Source organism: Electrona antarctica (genome assembly GCF_951216825.1).
Source record: "Electrona antarctica genome assembly, chromosome: 3".
In the NCBI taxonomy this organism is placed as follows: Eukaryota; Metazoa; Chordata; class Actinopteri; order Myctophiformes; family Myctophidae; genus Electrona; species Electrona antarctica.
In genome coordinates this window covers 60,374,379-60,396,207 of record NC_136808.1, presented here as the reverse complement: position 1 = coordinate 60,396,207, position 21,829 = coordinate 60,374,379, and the positions used below count along the sequence as shown (strand labels likewise).

At 43.2% G+C, this 21,829-nt stretch overlaps 1 protein-coding gene across 1 annotated transcript in view; it reads right to left on the bottom strand.

The window, feature by feature from the left end:
• Positions 1–378: 378 nt before the first annotated feature.
• ano1a (anoctamin 1, calcium activated chloride channel a) overlaps positions 379–21,829 on the bottom strand; it is a 141,812-nt gene continuing 120,361 nt past the window's right edge. Inside the window, exons 20-24 of the mRNA XM_079496429.1 lie at positions 9,117–9,269; positions 8,025–8,077; positions 7,655–7,839; positions 6,206–6,311; positions 379–4,458 (exon numbers count right to left, since the gene is read on the bottom strand). Of these exons, the coding sequence (XP_079352555.1) occupies positions 4,207–4,458; positions 6,206–6,311; positions 7,655–7,839; positions 8,025–8,077; positions 9,117–9,269 (749 nt within the window). The 3' untranslated portion in view covers positions 379–4,206. The remainder of the gene's footprint in view (positions 4,459–6,205; positions 6,312–7,654; positions 7,840–8,024; positions 8,078–9,116; positions 9,270–21,829) is intronic.

The following is a 21,829-nucleotide window of genomic DNA, read 5'->3' as shown; positions in this document are numbered from 1 at the left end:
TGATTGGCCGGAATGAGATGATGTATGTATGATGATAAGAGCGCCCCTCACTTCACACGGGTGTGATTTCTTATATTTAAATGACATGTTTTTTAGGTCATGTCATGTGGTCTATACCTGCACAACCTTAGTGATCTACTGGTAGACCGCAATCTACCTGTTGGGCACCCCTCTGCTCTCTAGCAATGATTACTGTCAGAAAAGCACCTTATCCTTAGAAAAAAAACCTTTAGTTTTTGTTAAAACTACACGTACTTAATTGAAATGGCTGCGGATTCTGATCTTTTAAGTCAAGAGAAATGTCCTCATTACATATAAGTAACATCACATATACTTACAGTATTAACAGTGAATCATGGCTGAATAAGAAAGCAAGTCTCTAAAACAAAATGTGCATTTCTTTATTATTCTAAAAGACAAGAGCAAGTCATACTCATATTCTGTAAATCTCAACTAAACAAAATATGTTGGTAGGCAGTAAAATATAAGATCATTTCCCAGACGTGCTTCAGGTCCATAATGGTATGTTTCCAGTACAATAGATGTTAAAATGCAGAACAGTAAGATATACATAATAGTGGTCATAGGCCTACAGTATTTAATAATACATTCATTTCAAAGTCTCTCATGTGTCATTCCATATTTACAGTTGGGATGAGTCTTTGTAGCTAAAGATGTTCACGTTCATTCTTTTAACAGTGCCTTGCAGTTGCGGTATAGTTTAAGACTGCAAATATATTGATTATTTAGGATCACTAGGCCTATAATGTTTTATTAGTTGATCTAGAAGCATGTTTTTGAGGGGCGCTAGCCACAGGTTTAACGTTTGTTTTTTGTTTGTTTGTTTTAAAAACGCCATTGACAATGAAGGGGAAATGTACATCTTGTCCCTAACACAAACATTAAATGCCATTAACAATGAAGAGAATTTAATGTTTGTGTTGGCATGGTTTGTTTTACATCACCATTACATCACCTAATCAACACGAGTTAGACTTTAATATATTAGCGCCCCTCACTTCACACGGGTGTGATTTTTTTATTTTTGTTGCAACGTTATGAGCTTGAAGATTGGCTATTTTTGCTTTTAAAAACAATAATCGATTAAGTTCATTAGTTTAATGAAGTGTTGCATGGTGTAAGCCAAATACATCACACATAGCCTACTCATCTACTGCTACTGCTACTGAGCTGTGGAATATGTCTGAGACTTGGTGCTCACGTTTAGTTTTTATTGAATAAAACATTGTTAATACAATATAACCAACATATTGGTTGTAGTTGGTCTCCCTGCTCTTCATTAGACCCTGTGGTCAGGTAGGACACCTACTGGTTGAAAGGGGTATTGCATGAATAGGCTTTCTGTATTAGCTCAGAAGTAGAAATGTTGGCACTTTGCGCGGGGTACTTGGGTTCAGTACCTGGGTAGGACAAACTACTTATGGATTAGATTTAAGTGAATAAGGCAGGTTAGGTTGGAGAAGTTGGCTAAAGCAGTAGTTCCCAAAATGTGGTCCGGGGCCCCCCAGAGGTCCTTGAGGTGGTTCTCAGGGGTCGCCAGCTAAATGACTGACACTTAGGAACCAATAGCCCCCTTACGGGTCTGTAACTTTTTGTTATGGGGGTCCGTAGCCTAATACATATATACCAAATCCTTGAAATTAAACATTTTGAGAATCACTGGTCTAAAAGAGTGGTGGTTTGTTGCCCACCTGTGGTTGTCCTGTCCTGGACACAGAGCAGTGAGAATCACTGGTCTAAAATAGTGGTGGTTTGTTGCCCAACTGTGGTTGTCCTGTCCTGGACACAGAGCAGTGAGAATCACTGGTCTAAAATAGTGGTGGTTTGTTGCCCAACTGTGGTCGTCCTGTCCTGGACACAGAGCAGTGAGAATCACTGGTCTAAAATAGTGGTGGTTTGTTGCCCAACTGTGGTCGTCCTGTCCTGGACACAGAGCAGTGCTGAAAACATCCCACATGGATTGACATGCTTTATAAAACAAGTCCATCTGACCTTGAACTATTCCAGTTCATGACACCAGTAGTCACAGGTGTGACTTGTGCTGCTTGGACAGAACGGAAGCCCTCTGCAAATCTAAAGACATTTGTCATTTTGTAACAAGACAGTGAGTTTAGTGTGAATCTGTCTCTACTTCTATATACAGAACATACAGTATGAATCTGTCTCTACTTCTATATACAGAACATACAGTAGGACACAACATGACGCAACAGGCAGCTTCACATGTGGTACAAACAGTCTCTCATAACAAAGAGATTAAAGAGAAACAATGAAAAAGCACTAGTAGTTCAACAACATTGCATATTCAAAACAATTGTACTGTAGATCAACTCCTGCTTTGCATTTAATTGTGCAAATCAGAAAAGAAAGGGGCTCATCTGAATGGGACGCTCATACGTACACCATCCCATTATGTCTGATTTGTACTCATACCATGGTGTCTGGACTCTCCCCAAAAATAGTAGATCTACAGGCTCACATGCTTGAGTTTGTAGATCCATTTTCTCACGAGTGACGCCATCATAGCGGAGGGTAAAGCATTAGACGCTTGTTGAAATAATTGGCGAGGTCATCATTGTGTCAGCTTGTGAGATGTCAGGATATACACGTGTTGTGTAAAGTAGTGGTTCTCAAAGTAGAGTCTGGGGACCCCCCCAGGGTCCTTGAGGTTTCAGGAGGTCCCCACCAAATGTAGTTGATACACCATCAAAATCACTTTAAACACTTTAATATTATACATGTTATAGCCTATTATTGGTAACTAGCCGATCTACAGGCTCAAAACGTTCTCGTAGATCGGCAATGTTCTTTATTAAAGATTCTTTTAACATCTTAAAATTCATTTTAAGATTCAAACATTTGGAATAATTTTGAAATCTTTTAGTAACAAATGTTCTCTTATCCCATTCTGGGCAGGAACCCCTTTTGGTGTTAGCATTATGTTATGCTTTAGCTATTGAAAAACAGCAGATCTACAAGCTCATAGTGCGCCACTCAGACCTACGAGCTTGTAGGTCTGCTATTTTTGAAAAATCGAACAACGACTGACATAGAAACATAGCTTTTTCAGAAAACTGATGTAGAAGACATTTTTAGAATCTGATCTGGGGTCAAAATGGGTTCTAGGAGTCCTGGGGCATAATAATAATGATGTAATAATGATGTACATATGTATGTAAATACAGACAGTATGTAAGTAAATATGTCCCAGTTATAGAGCGCCGTTTCAGCACCTTTCCATACAACAGTGATTGTTTATTAAGAAGAGTGCAACAAACACCATCCTGTGGGCAATAAATGACGAGGACAATGTTACACAATCAGGAAAATGACATTTGCCAGCATGAGCTTCCATCTCTGTGGAATGTTTGTGACATGAAGCCCTGAAGAGCTCAGAAAGTTGTGGACGTTCTGGAGGTGAAGGGAGTCCCGGCTGGTCCTAGATGGTGCACCTAGTAATCATCTACCATCATAAACCGTTTCTCAAATCCAGGACAATATTAACAAAAGAAAAAGAAGAGACTTAGTATAAGTCAGACAAGGTTAGTCAGTGTATGTTTGTACAAAGGTTCTTGATGTGTTTGATCCATCATGGGTTAGTCGTTAGTACATAACATTATACAACGTTCAGGAGGACCACGTGTGTGTTCTCCAAGTTGGCTTGTTGTCACCGATGGACATCAACAGTATGAAAGGATAGATACAGGGTATAATTGCTCTGCCAGCACTGAGAAAATGTACAGCTATAAATATTGTATTAATTCTCCTTCATCCGAGTCTAAATTAGATGGTGGTGGCAGAGAACTGATGTCTCCTCCCAGGAGTGAGTAAGTCTCTGAATGACTCGCCGTATGACTCTGTGAGTGACTCTCTGAATGGCTCTCTATAGGACTCTGACTCTTTGCTGACAGGAGATCAATTAGGAAGGACATTAGTTTCGATTAGCTAGTATAATATATCCTGACCCCAGAAAGAGGATGTTCTGGAACCCAACTGGATGGACGGATAGAGCTCTGTCTCTGATACAACGCTCGATTTTGAGAATGGTTAGCGGTGAGCCATTAGCTATAACAGCTAAGCATGTAAGCAATTAATATTGCCAACACCTAGCCGTCTGAGCCATCGGCCGTAAGCTGCTGTTAGCTAAAATGTTCAACAGCTGCTGTTTTGCAACGTGCCAGGTGGTTAGTTAGCTGTGTTGACGTGAGATACCGGGCGCGAGCGGGCTTGTGGTGCAGGGCTCCGGTTGGCCGATGGAGAGGAAGTGTAGTGGTCTTGGTTGTGGTTGTCTCGTCCTGCCTGCTGCCTCTTCCCTTGCTCCTCCTTCATGAAGAGCTCCACCATCATGATCTTCTCCTTGTGGATCTGCAGGCTGATGTCCTTGGGGATGTCTGGGATGAGCCAGTCCACAAAGTCACTCATCAGCATCACCACGTTCTACAGGACACACACACACACACACACACGGAACACACATAGGGGTGACATTGATTTCATCAATCGATTTCATTAATTTAATCGATTATAAAAAGTTCGATAAATCGAGTAACATAAGTGGACTATGGCGCTGCAGCGCTTAACCGCTTCCAACCTGGCATCCCTATTTTGAGCATGAAATTATGGGACAAAAAGTTTAAAAGAATAAAAAAAAAATAACATAGATCTTGTAGACTGGTTATTGTCGTGCAAAACAGTTGTACGATGCTTTTACCACCACCATGTTCTGCAGGAGACATGGAACAGTGTCCACCTCCAAGACCAAGAGTTTATGCATCATAGGGATGGGCAAAATATCAATATTATATCAATATTGTGATATGAGACTAGAATAGATATCACCTGGGAATTTAGATATCAGTGATACACGACTTAAGTACAGGTGGTTTTAATCAGCCCTATTTTTTTCATTATATTTATATTTTTTAATTTCCCCCAAAGAATATATAAAAACAGTCTCCTCACGCATTAGGACAATATCATTCACCGGTACCAAGTATGGGTGTTGTCAATGAATCTAACATGGTTAAAATGGAGTTTGAAGTTACACTGTTTTTTTTTTAAATGAATATAAAATATCTAAATAATGAATCAAGCAACTTAAAAACTGTCCGTTCACTAAAGCCCAAGTAGACAGTAAAATATATATCACTTCATAGTGATATATATGCCATTAGAATTAGGAGTCATCATTATCCCATGGCTAGACCCTTTCGTGAATTTAACAATGCTAAATAATTCTTTATTGCAAATGGAGCGCACTGAACTCATTAAACGGGGGAAACAGAATACATAAAATGTACCAAGATGGAAGGAGTTTGGATCCATCAACGCATTAAACTATCCTGGTTTCATTGAGGGCACAGACTTCATGTTTTCTGTAATGTTTTCCTTATAGAGGCTTCCGTTTTTCCCCTCCCAGCCTCTATGGCATGGGTACCGACAGTACTGTCTCTATGGCATGGGTACCGACAGTACTGTCTCTCATTCATGGTGTATACAAAATGTAATCTGTAATTAAATCTCATGTTGTTTTGTGTTTAGTTAGTTAGTTAGTTAGTTAGTTTCACCTGTCATGTTATTATTTGGCTGATACAGATCGAAGGCACGTTTTAACGCCTTCATGTTATTGCCATAACCTGATTATTTTCAGTAATCGTGTGCATGTAAACACATTTACATTTGACACACAATACATGTATTTCATACAATGGCATGCAGCACTAAAAGTAAAGACATTTCTTACACACAGTGTCTGACATTTTGAAAATGTCATGGAAATATAAAACAATATATAAATAGAGAATTGTGTTTCAATATCCCTTATCACTGAATTATGTAATAAATGTATATCCCGGTGGCCGGTATATCCCGGCACCAGACTATTCCTTCAGACACTTTGAACCGTGTCGTGTTTGAGCCAGTGGGCATGTCTTATATCTTTCTGAAAAATGCATGATGAATTGATGTATGACCACTCTATGGCCATACATCAATTATATATGAAGAACATGGCTGTTTGCTTGTTTTGTAATGGAGGTAGCATAGAAGTGCTTTCACACACAGTACATCAAATATGAAAGCAAACATTGTGCGTCGTGCCTGCTCATCAGAATGTGGATGCCAGTGTATAAGCAACATGCAGTATGTGTGCATTCAATTCAGCACAATGTGTGTTCATTCAAACCTGAAAGACAATGACAAAGGCCAGACGAGCAGCCAGGATGGCCCAGAATTCCTTGGAGAGTTCATACGGCGAGTTGGACCATGGCGGTTCTCTGTAATCTTTATATCTGAGACACAAAGAGAGAGGAGATGGAAGTGGGAGGAGGGGGGGAGTGAGAGAGAGAGAGAAAGAAAGAAAGAGAGATGGTATTTACTCAGTATTCAGTAGATTTTTCATCTGAAGATTCATAATCATTTCACTGATTTCATTTCAATAATTGTTTCTATACACCTATAAATGCACCATGTCTCTGTCTGTGTGTACGGCTGTAATTTCTGTAACTCGAGAAACGTTCCCCCACGACTTCAAATTCAACACACGTTCCACACCCCCACAGGGAGTGCAGTGCCCGGTGTCGAGTCGGTCGGACCCACGGTTGTCCAGAACCGCCACAAAAGGCCTCTGCCTGACCAGGCTCCATATATGGAGCTGGCCTGTTCTGACATCACAACACTCCATATTTGGGCATGCCTGACACAGAACTCCATAGGAATAAAGGAACACAGAGAGACAGATACAGAAATCTCCATATATGGGCATATAAGGGACACAGACAGATGGGTGGAACGGGTACTCTGACACGGGTACAACGGGTATTGTATAGCCGGGTGGGGCATAGATCTCCAACTTCCTCTACAGCCGGGCACCGGTCTAGTATAATCAATGCACACAGAGGATCTGGTTATCAATACAACATGGCTTGTCTTTGAAGTCAATGGAAGCACACATGGCGACCAGTCGGCATGGACACATGCGGACAACACCTGCCCGTCCACCTTACATGGCGACCAGTCGGCATGGACACATGCGGACAACACCTGCATAATATGAATGCCCGTCCACCTTACATGGCGACCAGTCGGCATGGACACATGCGGACAACACCTGCCCGTCCACCTTACATCGCGACCAGTCGGCATGGACACATGCGGACAACACCTGCATAATATGAATGCCCGTCCACCTTACATGGCGACCAGTCGGCATGGACACATGCGGACAACATCTGCCCGTCCACCTTACATGGCGACCAGTCGGCATGGACACATGCGGACAACACCTGCATAATATGAATGCCCGTCCACCTTACATGGCGACCAGTCGGCATGGACACATGCGGACAACACCTGCCCGTCCACCTTACATGGCGACCAGTCGGCATGGACACATGCGGACAACACCTGCATAATATGAATGCCCGTCCACCTTACATGGCGACCAGTCGGCATGGACACATGCGGACAACACCTGCATAATATGCAGCCCGTCCACCTTACATGGCGACCAGTCGGCATGGACACATGCGGACAACACCTGCCCGTCCACCTTACATCGCGGCCAGTCGGCATGGACACATGCGGACAACACCTGCCCGTCCACCTTACATCGCGGCCAGATGCATGGACTCACCTGCACACGTCCACCTTATATCCCAGATGCATGGGCTGCAGAGGCTCCGTGTCGGTTTGGAAGTTGCTGACGTTGAAGTAGGAGAGGGTGTGGTTGATGAAGCCGTGCATGGAGCCATCAGGGCTGTAGGTGTACTGGTAGACCAGCCGGGGAATGAAGTCCGACGTGAAGGAGATGACAAACGCCTACGGGTGGACCACACGTGTCACGTGAACACATTGAATTAATTGTGCATTAACTGGATGGTCTTTCAAGTCCACTCACTCAACACTGCATCAACAAATGCCGTGAATCTACAAATATCTTTTCAAATCATTCTGTCACATGGTCTGGCAACATGGGTGCCCTGGGAACCAGAAACAAAACTCACATTAACAATGACTGCTACCTTGCTGAGGCCTCTCAGCAGGTTGTACCAGATACCTGCAAACAGAGAAGAACAAAACAATCTTTGGCATACATATACAGTACATCTGTGTGTGATGATTTATCTGAGATGGAATTCAAGTCAAGCATTACAGTTGTTAAGTACACACGTGCCACCACTAGATGGTGCCAACAGCATGGACAAGAGAGATGTAGTCTGTACTGTGTTTTGAACTCACATACAGGACAGTGTGAACACGTAACACCATGTGCTGCTTATTGTTGTTGTAAGATCTAAAGTTTCTGGATGAGAAATGTGGTTGATATATCCATAAAGTATGGTAATAACAAGTGTAGAGTACAACAGTTGATTAAACTAATCGATTTAATAGATTATAGAAACATATAGGGTATATTAAAACATATATATAATCACTTTACATTCTACAAGCACAACGTATGCTGTAGCACCACATACTGTAGTTTGAGTCCCTTGTAGCCTTAATCATGTGGAATACAATTTCCGTCAGTTGAACATGCTTGATTATATACTGAGAGACAGAGTGAGCTTAAATGAGAAACCCATGATATCTACGTATATAACCTTTTGCACAACAGAACATAACAGGATAATTGAGTGAAACATATTCAAAGGTGGCCATTTCAGTTAAGTCTAACTAAACAAGGCCGGTTGAAATATTAGAGCTGATAAAAGTAAGTCAATTATCCTTATTGAGGGTAAATCCTTTAAAGAACTTATAGAACCACCAATAAATAATATTGCAGAAGTACTGTTTGCACATAGTACATACATTAGGCCTACATAACGTCGCCGACTCGCTGGCTACAGCATGTTCAAAACAAACGAGTTCTACATGGTCTTCTATATCGTTGCTGTTGGGTGGAAACTTTATTATGTGCAAAACCGTTACTTTTCATGAAACCTGTGGTACCAATGGATCCTATGTAGTTATTATTTCACAAAAATAGCAATAGCATACTCTTGGGTATGACAAAGTAGGGCATTATTTTGTGTAAATATGTGAGATATGAGGTTCCAGCCGGACAGTGACGACATGAGGTGCGTGACTCCTACCGATGTCTTTGGCCCGGGCAGCGATGGGTCTGCGAAGCTCCGTGACAAATTTCTTGGCGTCCAGGCGGATCTCGATGATGTTGTTGAGCAGAGCGAAGAGCGGAGCCAGAGGGAAGGACGCCACGAAGAGAGTCACCATCCCAAACTGGATGACTGCATGAACCAAACATAGGACAGTTAGTGCACGTCTCCTGTTGAGTGAAACCGGACATTTTACCGGCCAAAGTCATTTCACATAAATCTAGAGCTGATATATCGGCCATTATTTGACTTTTCTGATAACGGTATCGGTATCAGCGTTTATGCAAAAGACGTGACCAGATTTTTAACCACGTTCAAGCGGGCCCCTATTTTGGAATGTCATTATAGGCTACAGTAGGCATGTGGGGGAAATGGTAAAGGTTTCACATTTTTGTCAGGCTCTCTAGTGCACACAGCCTGTAATAGGCGTTATTTGTGGTTAGAAGTAATGTGAACAATATGAAATTGATGAGGGACAGGAGAATCCTGACAATATCTACTCCCCCTGGTACCAGATGAAATGAAGTGTACATAACACACCCGTAAAGAACAACTGGAGTTGAAGAAACCAGCTTTAGAGTTCCAAAAAGGGCATCAATAGAATCCCATGAATTAATTCCATCAGAGTCGTCTAAAGTGATATGATCGCATCGTCAATGGAAAAGGCCTCTATATTTAAGGTCCTTGTAGAGGAAAAACACCAGGAAAAAGATCCAAACCACACAGCAGTCTGCAGGGATCATTCTGTAGATCTTTTTTAATGTATTTTTTAAATGAATGTTCGCGCAACGAGCAACAGGAAGCCTGAAGGGTGTGTAAACGCGGGAAGTGTCTTTCATGTTCTCTGTGAGTAGAATGTGCACTAAATAATGGCATACAGAAGAAAGAAAAACAGTTGCTCAGCAGAGATCAAAGTAGCCTACTGTAGGCAAAAAGTGTTAGTGGTGCTCCTGGATCGATGGGAAATACTAAATAAAAAAAGAAAGCAAGATTTGGCATCTATAGCCATGTTTGTCTCTATGATTTTTCCCGATCTTTATTTTTTCACAGTGAGATTAATTGGCTTCAGAGGACAGATTATTCCGTTTGGACTGGAGTTATTACAGTCTTTCTTTTGTTTATTTTTTTTGTACATTTTTGAAGTCTAAAATGTAGTCACTGTTTTTCGTTTGATGATCGGTGTCCGTGTAGCAGAGTGGCTCAGAGCCTCAGATGATCGGTGTCCGTGTAGCAGAGTGGCTCAGAGCCTCAGATGATCGGTGTCCGTGTAGCAGAGTGGCTCAGAGCCTCAGATGATCGGTGTCCGTGTAGCAGAGTGGCTCAGAGCCTCAGATGATCGGTGTCCGTGTAGCAGAGTGGCTCAGAGCCTCAGATGATCGGTGTCCGTGTAGCAGAGTGGCTCAGAGCCTCAGATGATCGGTGTCCGTGTAGCAGAGTGGCTCAGAGCCTCAGATGATCGGTGTCCGTGTAGCAGAGTGGCTCAGAGCCTCAGATGATCGGTGTCCGTGTAGCAGAGTGGCTCAGAGCCTCAGATGATCGGTGTCCGTGTAGCAGAGTGGCTCAGAGCCTCAGATGATCGGTGTCCGTGTAGCAGAGTGGCTCAGAGCCTCAGATGATCGGTGTCCGTGTAGCAGAGTGGCTCAGAGCCTCAGATGATCGGTGTCCGTGTAGCAGAGTGGCTCAGAGCCTCAGATGATCGGTGTCCGTGTAGCAGAGTGGCTCAGAGCCTCAGATGATCGGTGTCCGTGTAGCAGAGTGGCTCAGAGCCTCAGATGATCGGTGTCCGTGTAGCAGAGTGGCTCAGAGCCTCAGATGATCGGTGTCCGTGTAGCAGAGTGGCTCAGAGCCTCAGATGATCGGTGTCCGTGTAGCAGAGTGGCTCAGAGCCTCAGATGATCGGTGTCCGTGTAGCAGAGTGGCTCAGAGCCTCAGATGATCGGTGTCCGTGTAGCAGAGTGGCTCAGAGCCTCAGATGATCGGTGTCCGTGTAGCAGAGTGGCTCAGAGCCTCAGATGATCGGTGTCCGTGTAGCAGAGTGGCTCAGAGCCTCAGATGATCGGTGTCCGTGTAGCAGAGTGGCTCAGAGCCTCAGATGATCGGTGTCCGTGTAGCAGAGTGGCTCAGAGCCTCAGATGATCGGTGTCCGTGTAGCAGAGTGGCTCAGAGCCTCAGATGATCGGTGTCCGTGTAGCAGAGTGGCTCAGAGCCTCAGATGATCGGTGTCCGTGTAGCAGAGTGGCTCAGAGCCTCAGATGATCGGTGTCCGTGTAGCAGAGTGGCTTTAGAGCCTCAGATGATCGGTGTCCGTGTAGCAGAGTGGCTCAGAGCCTCAGATGATCGGTGTCCGTGTAGCAGAGTGGCTCAGAGCCTCAGATGATCGGTGTCCGTGTAGCAGAGTGGCTCAGAGCCTCAGATGATCGGTGTCCGTGTAGCAGAGTGGCTTTAGAGCCTCAGATGATCGGTGTCCGTGTAGCAGAGTGGCTCAGAGCCTCAGATGATCGGTGTCCGTGTAGCAGAGTGGCTCAGAGCCTCAGATGATCGGTGTCCGTGTAGCAGAGTGGCTCAGAGCCTCAGATGATCGGTGTCCGTGTAGCAGAGTGGCTCAGAGCCTCAGATGATCGGTGTCCGTGTAGCAGAGTGGCTCAGAGCCTCAGATGATCGGTGTCCGTGTAGCAGAGTGGCTCAGAGCCTCAGATGATCGGTGTCCGTGTAGCAGAGTGGCTCAGAGCCTCAGATGATCGGTGTCCGTGTAGCAGAGTGGCTCAGAGCCTCAGATGATCGGTGTCCGTGTAGCAGAGTGGCTCAGAGCCTCAGATGATCGGTGTCCGTGTAGCAGAGTGGCTCAGAGCCTCAGATGATCGGTGTCCGTGTAGCAGAGTGGCTCAGAGCCTCAGATGATCGGTGTCCGTGTAGCAGAGTGGCTCAGAGCCTCAGATGATCGGTGTCCGTGTAGCAGAGTGGCTCAGAGCCTCAGATGATCGGTGTCCGTGTAGCAGAGTGGCTCAGAGCCTCAGATGATCGGTGTCCGTGTAGCAGAGTGGCTCAGAGCCTCAGATGATCGGTGTCCGTGTAGCAGAGTGGCTCAGAGCCTCAGATGATCGGTGTCCGTGTAGCAGAGTGGCTCAGAGCCTCAGATGATCGGTGTCCGTGTAGCAGAGTGGCTCAGAGCCTCAGATGATCGGTGTCCGTGTAGCAGAGTGGCTCAGAGCCTCAGATGATCGGTGTCCGTGTAGCAGAGTGGCTCAGAGCCTCAGATGATCGGTGTCCGTGTAGCAGAGTGGCTCAGAGCCTCAGATGATCGGTGTCCGTGTAGCAGAGTGGCTCAGAGCCTCAGATGATCGGTGTCCGTGTAGCAGAGTGGCTCAGAGCCTCAGATGATCGGTGTCCGTGTAGCAGAGTGGCTCAGAGCCTCAGATGATCGGTGTCCGTGTAGCAGAGTGGCTCAGAGCCTCAGATGATCGGTGTCCGTGTAGCAGAGTGGCTCAGAGCCTCAGATGATCGGTGTCCGTGTAGCAGAGTGGCTCAGAGCCTCAGATGATCGGTGTCCGTGTAGCAGAGTGGCTCAGAGCCTCAGCCTGATGGCCTCAAAAGTCTAATATCTCCGCGGTCCAAAGGGATATCCCTTTGGTCTAGTGGTTTAAATTGGACTTTCACGCGAGAGACCCGAGTTCGAATCCCAGGTGGAATCCCAGGAGTTTGAATCGGCAGTGGTGAAAAGTAACTAAGTACTGTACATTTATTTAAGTACTGTACTTAAGTAAAACTTTGAGGTATTTGTACTTTACTTGTGTATTTCCATTTCCCAGTACTTTTCCTTCTGCTCCACTACATCTCAGAGGCAAATATTGTACTTTTACTCCACTACATTTATTTGAAAACTTTAGTTTTACTTTACTTTGTAGATTTTGATTATTATTAGAAAACTTACAGTAAACACTTTGAGCCATTTTGGGCATTTGAAAATAGCCCAATCTACATGCTTGTAGATCGACTATTTTTTAAATGATTTTTATACAATTAAAAACTTGTGAAATGGGACAGTCTGCATAATAAGTACTTTTACTTTTGTACTTTTAAGTATAGTTTGATACCAATACTTCTGTACTTTTACTCAAGTAAAATTTTGAATTCCAGACTTTGACTTTTTTTTTTTTTGACATTGCAGTATTTTTGTATGGAGTTGTACTTGAAATGTACTGTAATTCTGCAAACTGTTAATAAATCAATCAAAAGCAGTATTGATACTTTTACTTAAGTAAAACATTTGAGTACTTTTTCCACCTCTGGGTGTCGGGGATCGGAACAGAGAACTCAACTCACAGTACTCCAAGGGCACTCCGGAACGAGAAGGAAGCCCTCGGGCCGACTCCAAGGGCACTCCGGAACGAGAAGGAAGCCCTCGGGCCGACTCCAAGGGCACTCCGGAACGAGAAGGAAGCCCTCGGGCCGACTCCAAGGGCACTCCGGAACGAGAAGGAAGCCCTCGGGCCGACTCCAAGGGCACTCCGGAACGAGAAGGAAGCCCTCGGGCCGACTCCAAGGGCACTCCGGAACGAGAAGGAAGCCCTCGGGCCGACTCCAAGGGCACTCCGGAACGAGAAGGAAGCCCTCGGGCCGACTCCAAGGGCACTCCGGAACGAGAAGGAAGCCCTCGGGCCGACTCCAAGGGCACTCCGGAACGAGAAGGATAATGATTAAAAAGGCTTTAATGTCGCAGGACCAGGCACATACGAGGCCAGGTCTATAACGAGGTTGAACGCCTTCGTTGGCCTCGCTTGGGCCTTCCTTGGGGCATGACTGTGTGAAGTTCCCGGTTAAAAAGGTTTTGCTGTCCAGAGATGCCCGGAGCTATAGAATAGAGGGCCAGCTCAGTGTAGAGCCAAAAAAAGCCTTTCTGGCTGCACAACCTGCCGGAGGTCAACCTCAGCAGTTGTTGTGTCCCAACTCTGCCTGCTATACGATCACACGGAGATGAAAGGAGAGCAGCTATTTGTATCACCATTAATGTTTTATTTCTACAGTGTCCATATATTGAACTGGGGCTGCGTGTTAAGGATGAATTCCCCCCAGCCACTGTACTGTGAACAGGAGTATCTTATATGCATAGTATAGACTACAGTGAAGCAACTGAAGCTACAGCACTGTACTGATCGCATGGCGATATGTACAGTACTACAGTAATATGGCACATGGATTAATGCACGGCATGCAGTTGTGTTCAGCTTGATGCCTCTAGGATGTTGATAAGATATAAATAGAGAGCACACAGCAGGATCCCAATAGTGTACTCTACGCGTATACCATTGTTTCTCACACATTGAGTCGCCACCCATAAATATAAAAACAAATCTATGACCCAAAATGGGCAAGTACGGATTATTTAGTTTTACCTTTCTTACTCAAATCTTATCAAAAACATATAAAGTATGGTAATAACAAGTGTAGAGTACAACAGTTGATTAAATAATAAAACAAAATCAACATCCCCTGACATATTACCTACCTTAACCCATTTTGGGCGGGAACCCAGCTATTGAAAAATAGCTGGGTTCAGCTAGCTGGGTTCATAGCGCGCCACCGAGTGGCGCGCTATGAACTTGTAGGTCTGCTATTTTTGAAAAATCATTAAAATGGCCTGAATGGGTTAAGAGGTCTTAAAGGACCACTTCAACACTTTTCAACCTATCTTCATAAATGGTCCTCACTAATAATCATGATAAAATGGCACCATTTCTTTCTACTCAGTCTGTGTCTCATATGAGGGCTGGGGGCAGTTCAGAAACCCGTCCACCAGTGACATCATCGATGGGGAATCCAAGCTAATAGAAACTGCATGCTTTCCAGTCTTGAAAAGTTGCAATGCGAAAATGGAAGCCATCGTTCTCACGATCATCATTACTAAATGGACCGTCTGTCTGTCTGTCTGTCTGTCTGTCTGAGAGAGAACCTAACTACTTGTGTTTACAGAAACAATGACTTACATTTTTCAAGTTATCATCCTTCGGGATTAAAGAGGAGTCTACCTTACAGTCAATTACTTAGAACAAAAATAATCTGTAGTTCCAACAGTGCTTTTGAGAGACAAGCGAAAGACTTGTGTGAGCGATTAAAAACCAAAGGTTATAGTGACAAAGTGCTGAATACTAACTTAGAGAGAGCTAGAGTAAAAGAGAGAGCTAGCTTGTTGACTCCCAAACCTGCTCAGGCAGGTGAGTCTAAAATGGGTTTGTCTACAACTTATTCTCCTCTGTGTCAGGATATTAAAAATGCGATAAAGAAGCATTGGTACATATTATCCAGTGATCCTCATGTGGGGCACCTGGACAAAGAGCCTCCCATTTCTGCACATAAACGTGCCAAGAATGTAAGAGACTCTGTAGTGAGAGCAGACTGTTATGTTCCTCTAATGTAAGAGACTCTGTAGTGAGAGCAGACTGTTATGTTCCTCTAATGTAAGAGACTCTGTAGTGAGAGCAGACTGTTATGTTCCTCTAATGTAAGAGACTCTGTAGTGAGAGCAGACTGTTATGTTCCTCTAATGTAAGAGACTCTGTAGTGAGAGCAGACTGTTATGTTCCTCTAATGTAAGAGACTCTGTAGTGAGAGCAGACTGTTATGTTCCTCTAATGTAAGAGACTCTGTAGTGAGAGCAGACTGTTATGTTCCTCTAATGTAAGAGACTCTGTAGTGAGAGCAGACTGTTATGTTCCTCTAATGTAAGAGACTCTGTAGTGAGAGCAGACTGTTATGTTCCTCTAATGTAAGAGACTCTGTAGTGAGAGTAGACTGTTATGTTCCTCTAATGTAAGAGACTCTGTAGTGAGAGCAGACTGTTATGTTCCTCTAATGTAAGAGACTCTGTAGTGAGAGTAGACTGTTATGTTCCTCTAATGTAAGAGACTCTGTAGTGAGAGCAGACTGTTATGTTCCTCTAATGTAAGAGACTCTGTAGTGAGAGCAGACTGTTATGTTCCTCTAATGTAAGAGACTCTGTAGTGAGAGCAGACTGTTATGTTCCTCTAATGTAAGAGACTCTGTAGTGAGAGCAGACTGTTATGTTCCTCTAATGTAAGAGACTCTGTAGTGAGAGCAGACTGTTATGTTCCTCTAATGTAAGAGACTCTGTAGTGAGAACAGACTGTTATGTTCCTCTAATGTAAGAGACTCTGTAGTGAGAGTAGACTGTTATGTTCCTCTAATGTAAGAGACTCTGTAGTGAGAGCAGACTGTTATGTTCCTCTAATGTAAGAGACTCTGTAGTGAGAGCAGACTGTTATGTTCCTCTAATGTAAGAGACTCTGTAGTGAGAGCAGACTGTTATGTTCCTCTAATGTAAGAGACTCTGTAGTGAGAGCAGACTGTTATGTTCCTCTAATGTAAGAGACTCTGTAGTGAGAGCAGACTGTTATGTTCCTCTAATGTAAGAGACTCTGTAGTGAGAGCAGACTGTTATGTTCCTCTAATGTAAGAGACTCTGTAGTGAGAGCAGACCGTTATGTTCCTCTAATGTAAGAGACTCTGTAGTGAGAGCAGACTGTTATGTTCCTCTAATGTAAGAGACTCTGTAGTGAGAGCAGACTGTTATGTTCCTCTAATGTAAGAGACTCTGTAGTGAGAGCAGACTGTTATGTTCCTCTAATGTAAGAGACTCTGTAGTGAGAGCAGACTGTTATGTTCCTCTAATGTAAGAGACTCTGTAGTGAGAGCAGACTGTTATGTTCCTCTAATGTAAGAGACTCTGTAGTGAGAGCAGACTGTTATGTTCCTCTAATGTAAGAGACTCTGTAGTGAGAACAGACTGTTATGTTCCTCTAATGTAAGAGACTCTGTAGTGAGAGTAGACTGTTATGTTCCTCTAATGTAAGAGACTCTGTAGTGAGAGCAGACTGTTATGTTCCTCTAATGTAAGAGACTCTGTAGTGAGAGCAGACTGTTATGTTCCTCTAATGTAAGAGACTCTGTAGTGAGAGCAGACTGTTATGTTCCTCTAATGTAAGAGACTCTGTAGTGAGAGCAGACTGTTATGTTCCTCTAATGTAAGAGACTCTGTAGTGAGAGCAGACTGTTATGTTCCTCTAATGTAAGAGACTCTGTAGTGAGAGCAGACTGTTATGTTCCTCTAATGTAAGAGACTCTGTAGTGAGAGCAGACCGTTATGTTCCTCTAATGTAAGAGACTCTGTAGTGAGAGCAGACTGTTATGTTCCTCTAATGTAAGAGACTCTGTAGTGAGAGCAGACTGTTATGTTCCTCTAATGTAAGAGACTCTGTAGTGAGAGCAGACTGTTATGTTCCTCTAATGTAAGAGACTCTGTAGTGAGAGCAGACTGTTATGTTCCTCTAATGTAAGAGACTCTGTAGTGAGAGCAGACTGTTATGTTCCTCTAATGTAAGAGACTCTGTAGTGAGAGCAGACTGTTATGTTCCTCTAATGTAAGAGACTCTGTAGTGAGAGCAGACCGTTATGTTAGAATGTAAGAGACTCTGTAGTGAGAGCAGACCGTTATGTTAGAATGTAAGAGACTCTGTAGTGAGAGCAGACTGTTATGTTCCTCTAATGTAAGAGACTCTGTAGTGAGAGCAGACTGTTATGTTCCTCTAATGTAAGAGACTCTGTAGTGAGAGCAGACCGTTATGTTCCTCTAATGTAAGAGACTCTGTAGTGAGAGCAGACTGTTATGTTAGAATGTAAGAGACTCTGTAGTGAGAGCAGACTGTTATGTTAGAATGTAAGAGACTCTGTAGTGAGAACAGACTGTTATGTTAGAATGTAAGAGACTCTGTAGTGAGAGCAGACTGTTATGTTCCTCTAATGTAAGAGACTCTGTAGTGAGAGCAGACTGTTATGTTCCTCTAATGTAAGAGACTCTGTAGTGAGAGCAGACTGTTATGTTCCTCTAATGTAAGAGACTCTGTAGTGAGAGCAGACTGTTATGTTCCTCTAATGTAAGAGACTCTGTAGTGAGAGCAGACTGTTATGTTCCTCTAATGTAAGAGACTCTGTAGTGAGAACAGACTGTTATGTTCCTCTAATGTAAGAGACTCTGTAGTGAGAGCAGACTGTTATGTTCCTCTAATGTAAGAGACTCTGTAGTGAGAGCAGACTGTTATGTTAGAATGTAAGAGACTCTGTAGTGAGAGCAGACTGTTATGTTCCTCTAATGTAAGAGACTCTGTAGTGAGAGCAGACTGTTATGTTCCTCTAATGTAAGAGACTCTGTAGTGAGAGCAGACTGTTATGTTCCTCTAATGTAAGAGACTCTGTAGTGAGAGCAGACTGTTATGTTCCTCTAATGTAAGAGACTCTGTAGTGAGAGCAGACTGTTATGTTCCTCTAATGTAAGAGACTCTGTAGTGAGAGCAGACTGTTATGTTCCTCTAATGTAAGAGACTCTGTAGTGAGAGCAGACTGTTATGTTCCTCTAATGTAAGAGACTCTGTAGTGAGAGTAGACTGTTATGTTCCTCTAATGTAAGAGACTCTGTAGTGAGAGCAGACTGTTATGTTCCTCTAATGTAAGAGACTCTGTAGTGAGAGCAGACTGTTATGTTCCTCTAATGTAAGAGACTCTGTAGTGAGAGCAGACTGTTATGTTCCTCTAATGTAAGAGACTCTGTAGTGAGAGCAGACCGTTATGTTCCTCTAATGTAAGAGACTCTGTAGTGAGAGCAGACTGTTATGTTCCTCTAATGTAAGAGACTCTGTAGTGAGAGCAGACTGTTATGTTCCTCTAATGTAAGAGACTCTGTAGTGAGAGCAGACCGTTATGTTCCTCTAATGTAAGAGACTCTGTAGTGAGAGCAGACTGTTATGTTCCTCTAATGTAAGAGACTCTGTAGTGAGAGCAGACTGTTATGTTCCTCTAATGTAAGAGACTCTGTAGTGAGAGCAGACTGTTATGTTCCTCTAATGTAAGAGACTCTGTAGTGAGAGCAGACTGTTATGTTCCTCTAATGTAAGAGACTCTGTAGTGAGAACAGACTGTTATGTTCCTCTAATGTAAGAGACTCTGTAGTGAGAGCAGACTGTTATGTTCCTCTAATGTAAGAGACTCTGTAGTGAGAGCAGACTGTTATGTTCCTCTAATGTAAGAGACTCTGTAGTGAGAGCAGACTGTTATGTTCCTCTAATGTAAGAGACTCTGTAGTGAGAGCAGACTGTTATGTTCCTCTAATGTAAGAGACTCTGTAGTGAGAGCAGACTGTTATGTTCCTCTAATGTAAGAGACTCTGTAGTGAGAGCAGACTGTTATGTTCCTCTAATGTAAGAGACTCTGTAGTGAGAGCAGACTGTTATGTTCCTCTAATGTAAGAGACTCTGTAGTGAGAGCAGACTGTTATGTTCCTCTAATGTAAGAGACTCTGTAGTGAGAGCAGACTGTTATGTTAGAATGTAAGAGACTCTGTAGTGAGAGCAGACTGTTATGTTCCTCTAATGTAAGAGACTCTGTAGTGAGAGCAGACTGTTATGTTCCTCTAATGTAAGAGACTCTGTAGTGAGAGCAGACTGTTATGTTCCTCTAATGTAAGAGACTCTGTAGTGAGAGCAGACTGTTATGTTCCTCTAATGTAAGAGACTCTGTAGTGAGAGCAGACCGTTATGTTCCTCTAATGTAAGAGACTCTGTAGTGAGAGCAGACTGTTATGTTCCTCTAATGTAAGAGACTCTGTAGTGAGAGCAGACTGTTATGTTCCTCTAATGTAAGAGACTCTGTAGTGAGAGCAGACTGTTATGTTCCTCTAATGTAAGAGACTCTGTAGTGAGAGCAGACTGTTATGTTCCTCTAATGTAAGAGACTCTGTAGTGAGAGTAGACTGTTATGTTCCTCTAATGTAAGAGACTCTGTAGTGAGAGCAGACTGTTATGTTCCTCTAATGTAAGAGACTCTATAGTGAGAGCAGACTGTTATGTTCCTCTAATGTAAGAGACTCTGTAGTGAGAGCAGACGGTTATGTTCCTCTAATGTAAGAGACTCTGTAGTGAGAGCAGACGGTTATGTTAGAATGTAAGAGACTCTGTAGTGAGAGCAGACTGTTATGTTCCTCTAATGTAAGAGACTCTGTAGTGAGAGCAGACGGTTATGTTAGAATGTAAGAGACTCTGTAGTGAGAGCAGACTGTTATGTTCCTCTAATGTAAGAGACTCTGTAGTGAGAGCAGACTGTTATGTTAGAATGTAAGAGACTCTGTAGTGAGAGCAGACTGTTATGTTAGAATGTAAGAGACTCTGTAGTGAGAGCAGACTGTTATGTTCCTCTAATGTAAGAGACTCTGTAGTGAGAGCAGACTGTTATGTTAGAATGTAAGAGACTCTGTAGTGAGAGCAGACTGTTATGTTAGAATGTAAGAGACTCTGTAGTGAGAGCAGACTGTTATGTTCCTCTAATGTAAGAGACTCTGTAGTGAGAGCAGACTGTTATGTTCCTCTAATGTAAGAGACTCTGTAGTGAGAGCAGACTGTTATGTTCCTCTAATGTAAGAGACTCTGTAGTGAGAGCAGACTGTTATGTTAGAATGTAAGAGACTCTGTAGTGAGAGCAGACTGTTATGTTAGAATGTAAGAGACTCTGTAGTGAGAGCAGACTGTTATGTTCCTCTAATGTAAGAGACTCTGTAGTGAGAGCAGACTGTTATGTTCCTCTAATGTAAGAGACTCTGTAGTGAGAGCAGACTGTTATGTTAGAATGTAAGAGACTCTGTAGTGAGAGTAGACTGTTATGTTCCTCTAATGTAAGAGACTCTGTAGTGAGAGCAGACTGTTATGTTCCTCTAATGTAAGAGACTCTGTAGTGAGAGCAGACTGTTATGTTAGAATGTAAGAGACTCTGTAGTGAGAGCAGACTGTTATGTTAGAATGTAAGAGACTCTGTAGTGAGAGCAGACTGTTATGTTCCTCTAATGTAAGAGACTCTGTAGTGAGAGCAGACTGTTATGTTAGAATGTAAGAGACTCTGTAGTGAGAGCAGACTGTTATGTTAGAATGTAAGAGACTCTGTAGTGAGAGCAGACTGTTATGTTCCTCTAATGTAAGAGACTCTGTAGTGAGAGCAGACTGTTATGTTCCTCTAATGTAAGAGACTCTGTAGTGAGAGCAGACTGTTATGTTCCTCTAATGTAAGAGACTCTGTAGTGAGAGCAGACTGTTATGTTCCTCTAATGTAAGAGACTCTGTAGTGAGAGCAGACTGTTATGTTCCTCTAATGTAAGAGACTCTGTAGTGAGAGCAGACTGTTATGTTCCTCTAATGTAAGAGACTCTGTAGTGAGAGCAGACTGTTATGTTCCTCTAATGTAAGAGACTCTATAGTGAGAGCAGACTGTTATGTTCCTCTAATGTAAGAGACTCTGTAGTGAGAGCAGACTGTTATGTTCCTCTAATGTAAGAGACTCTGTAGTGAGAGCAGACTGTTATGTTCCTCCGTCCCACTTTATGTCAGAATTACCTACGGGTAATTTTCCATGTAATAATTGTGTTCATTGCAATGCAATGATTAGAGGGAATCACATTTTACATCCACATTCAGGTAAACAGATTGATGTCAAGAGTATCATTACCTGCAAGACAAGATGTGTGGTTTACCTGCTGAAGTGCCCTTGTGGACTGTGTTATGGATAGGCAAAACTAAAAGAGAATTAAAAGTGAGGATTACAGAACGTAAGAGCAATATTAGAAATGGGGATGAAACATCTCCTGT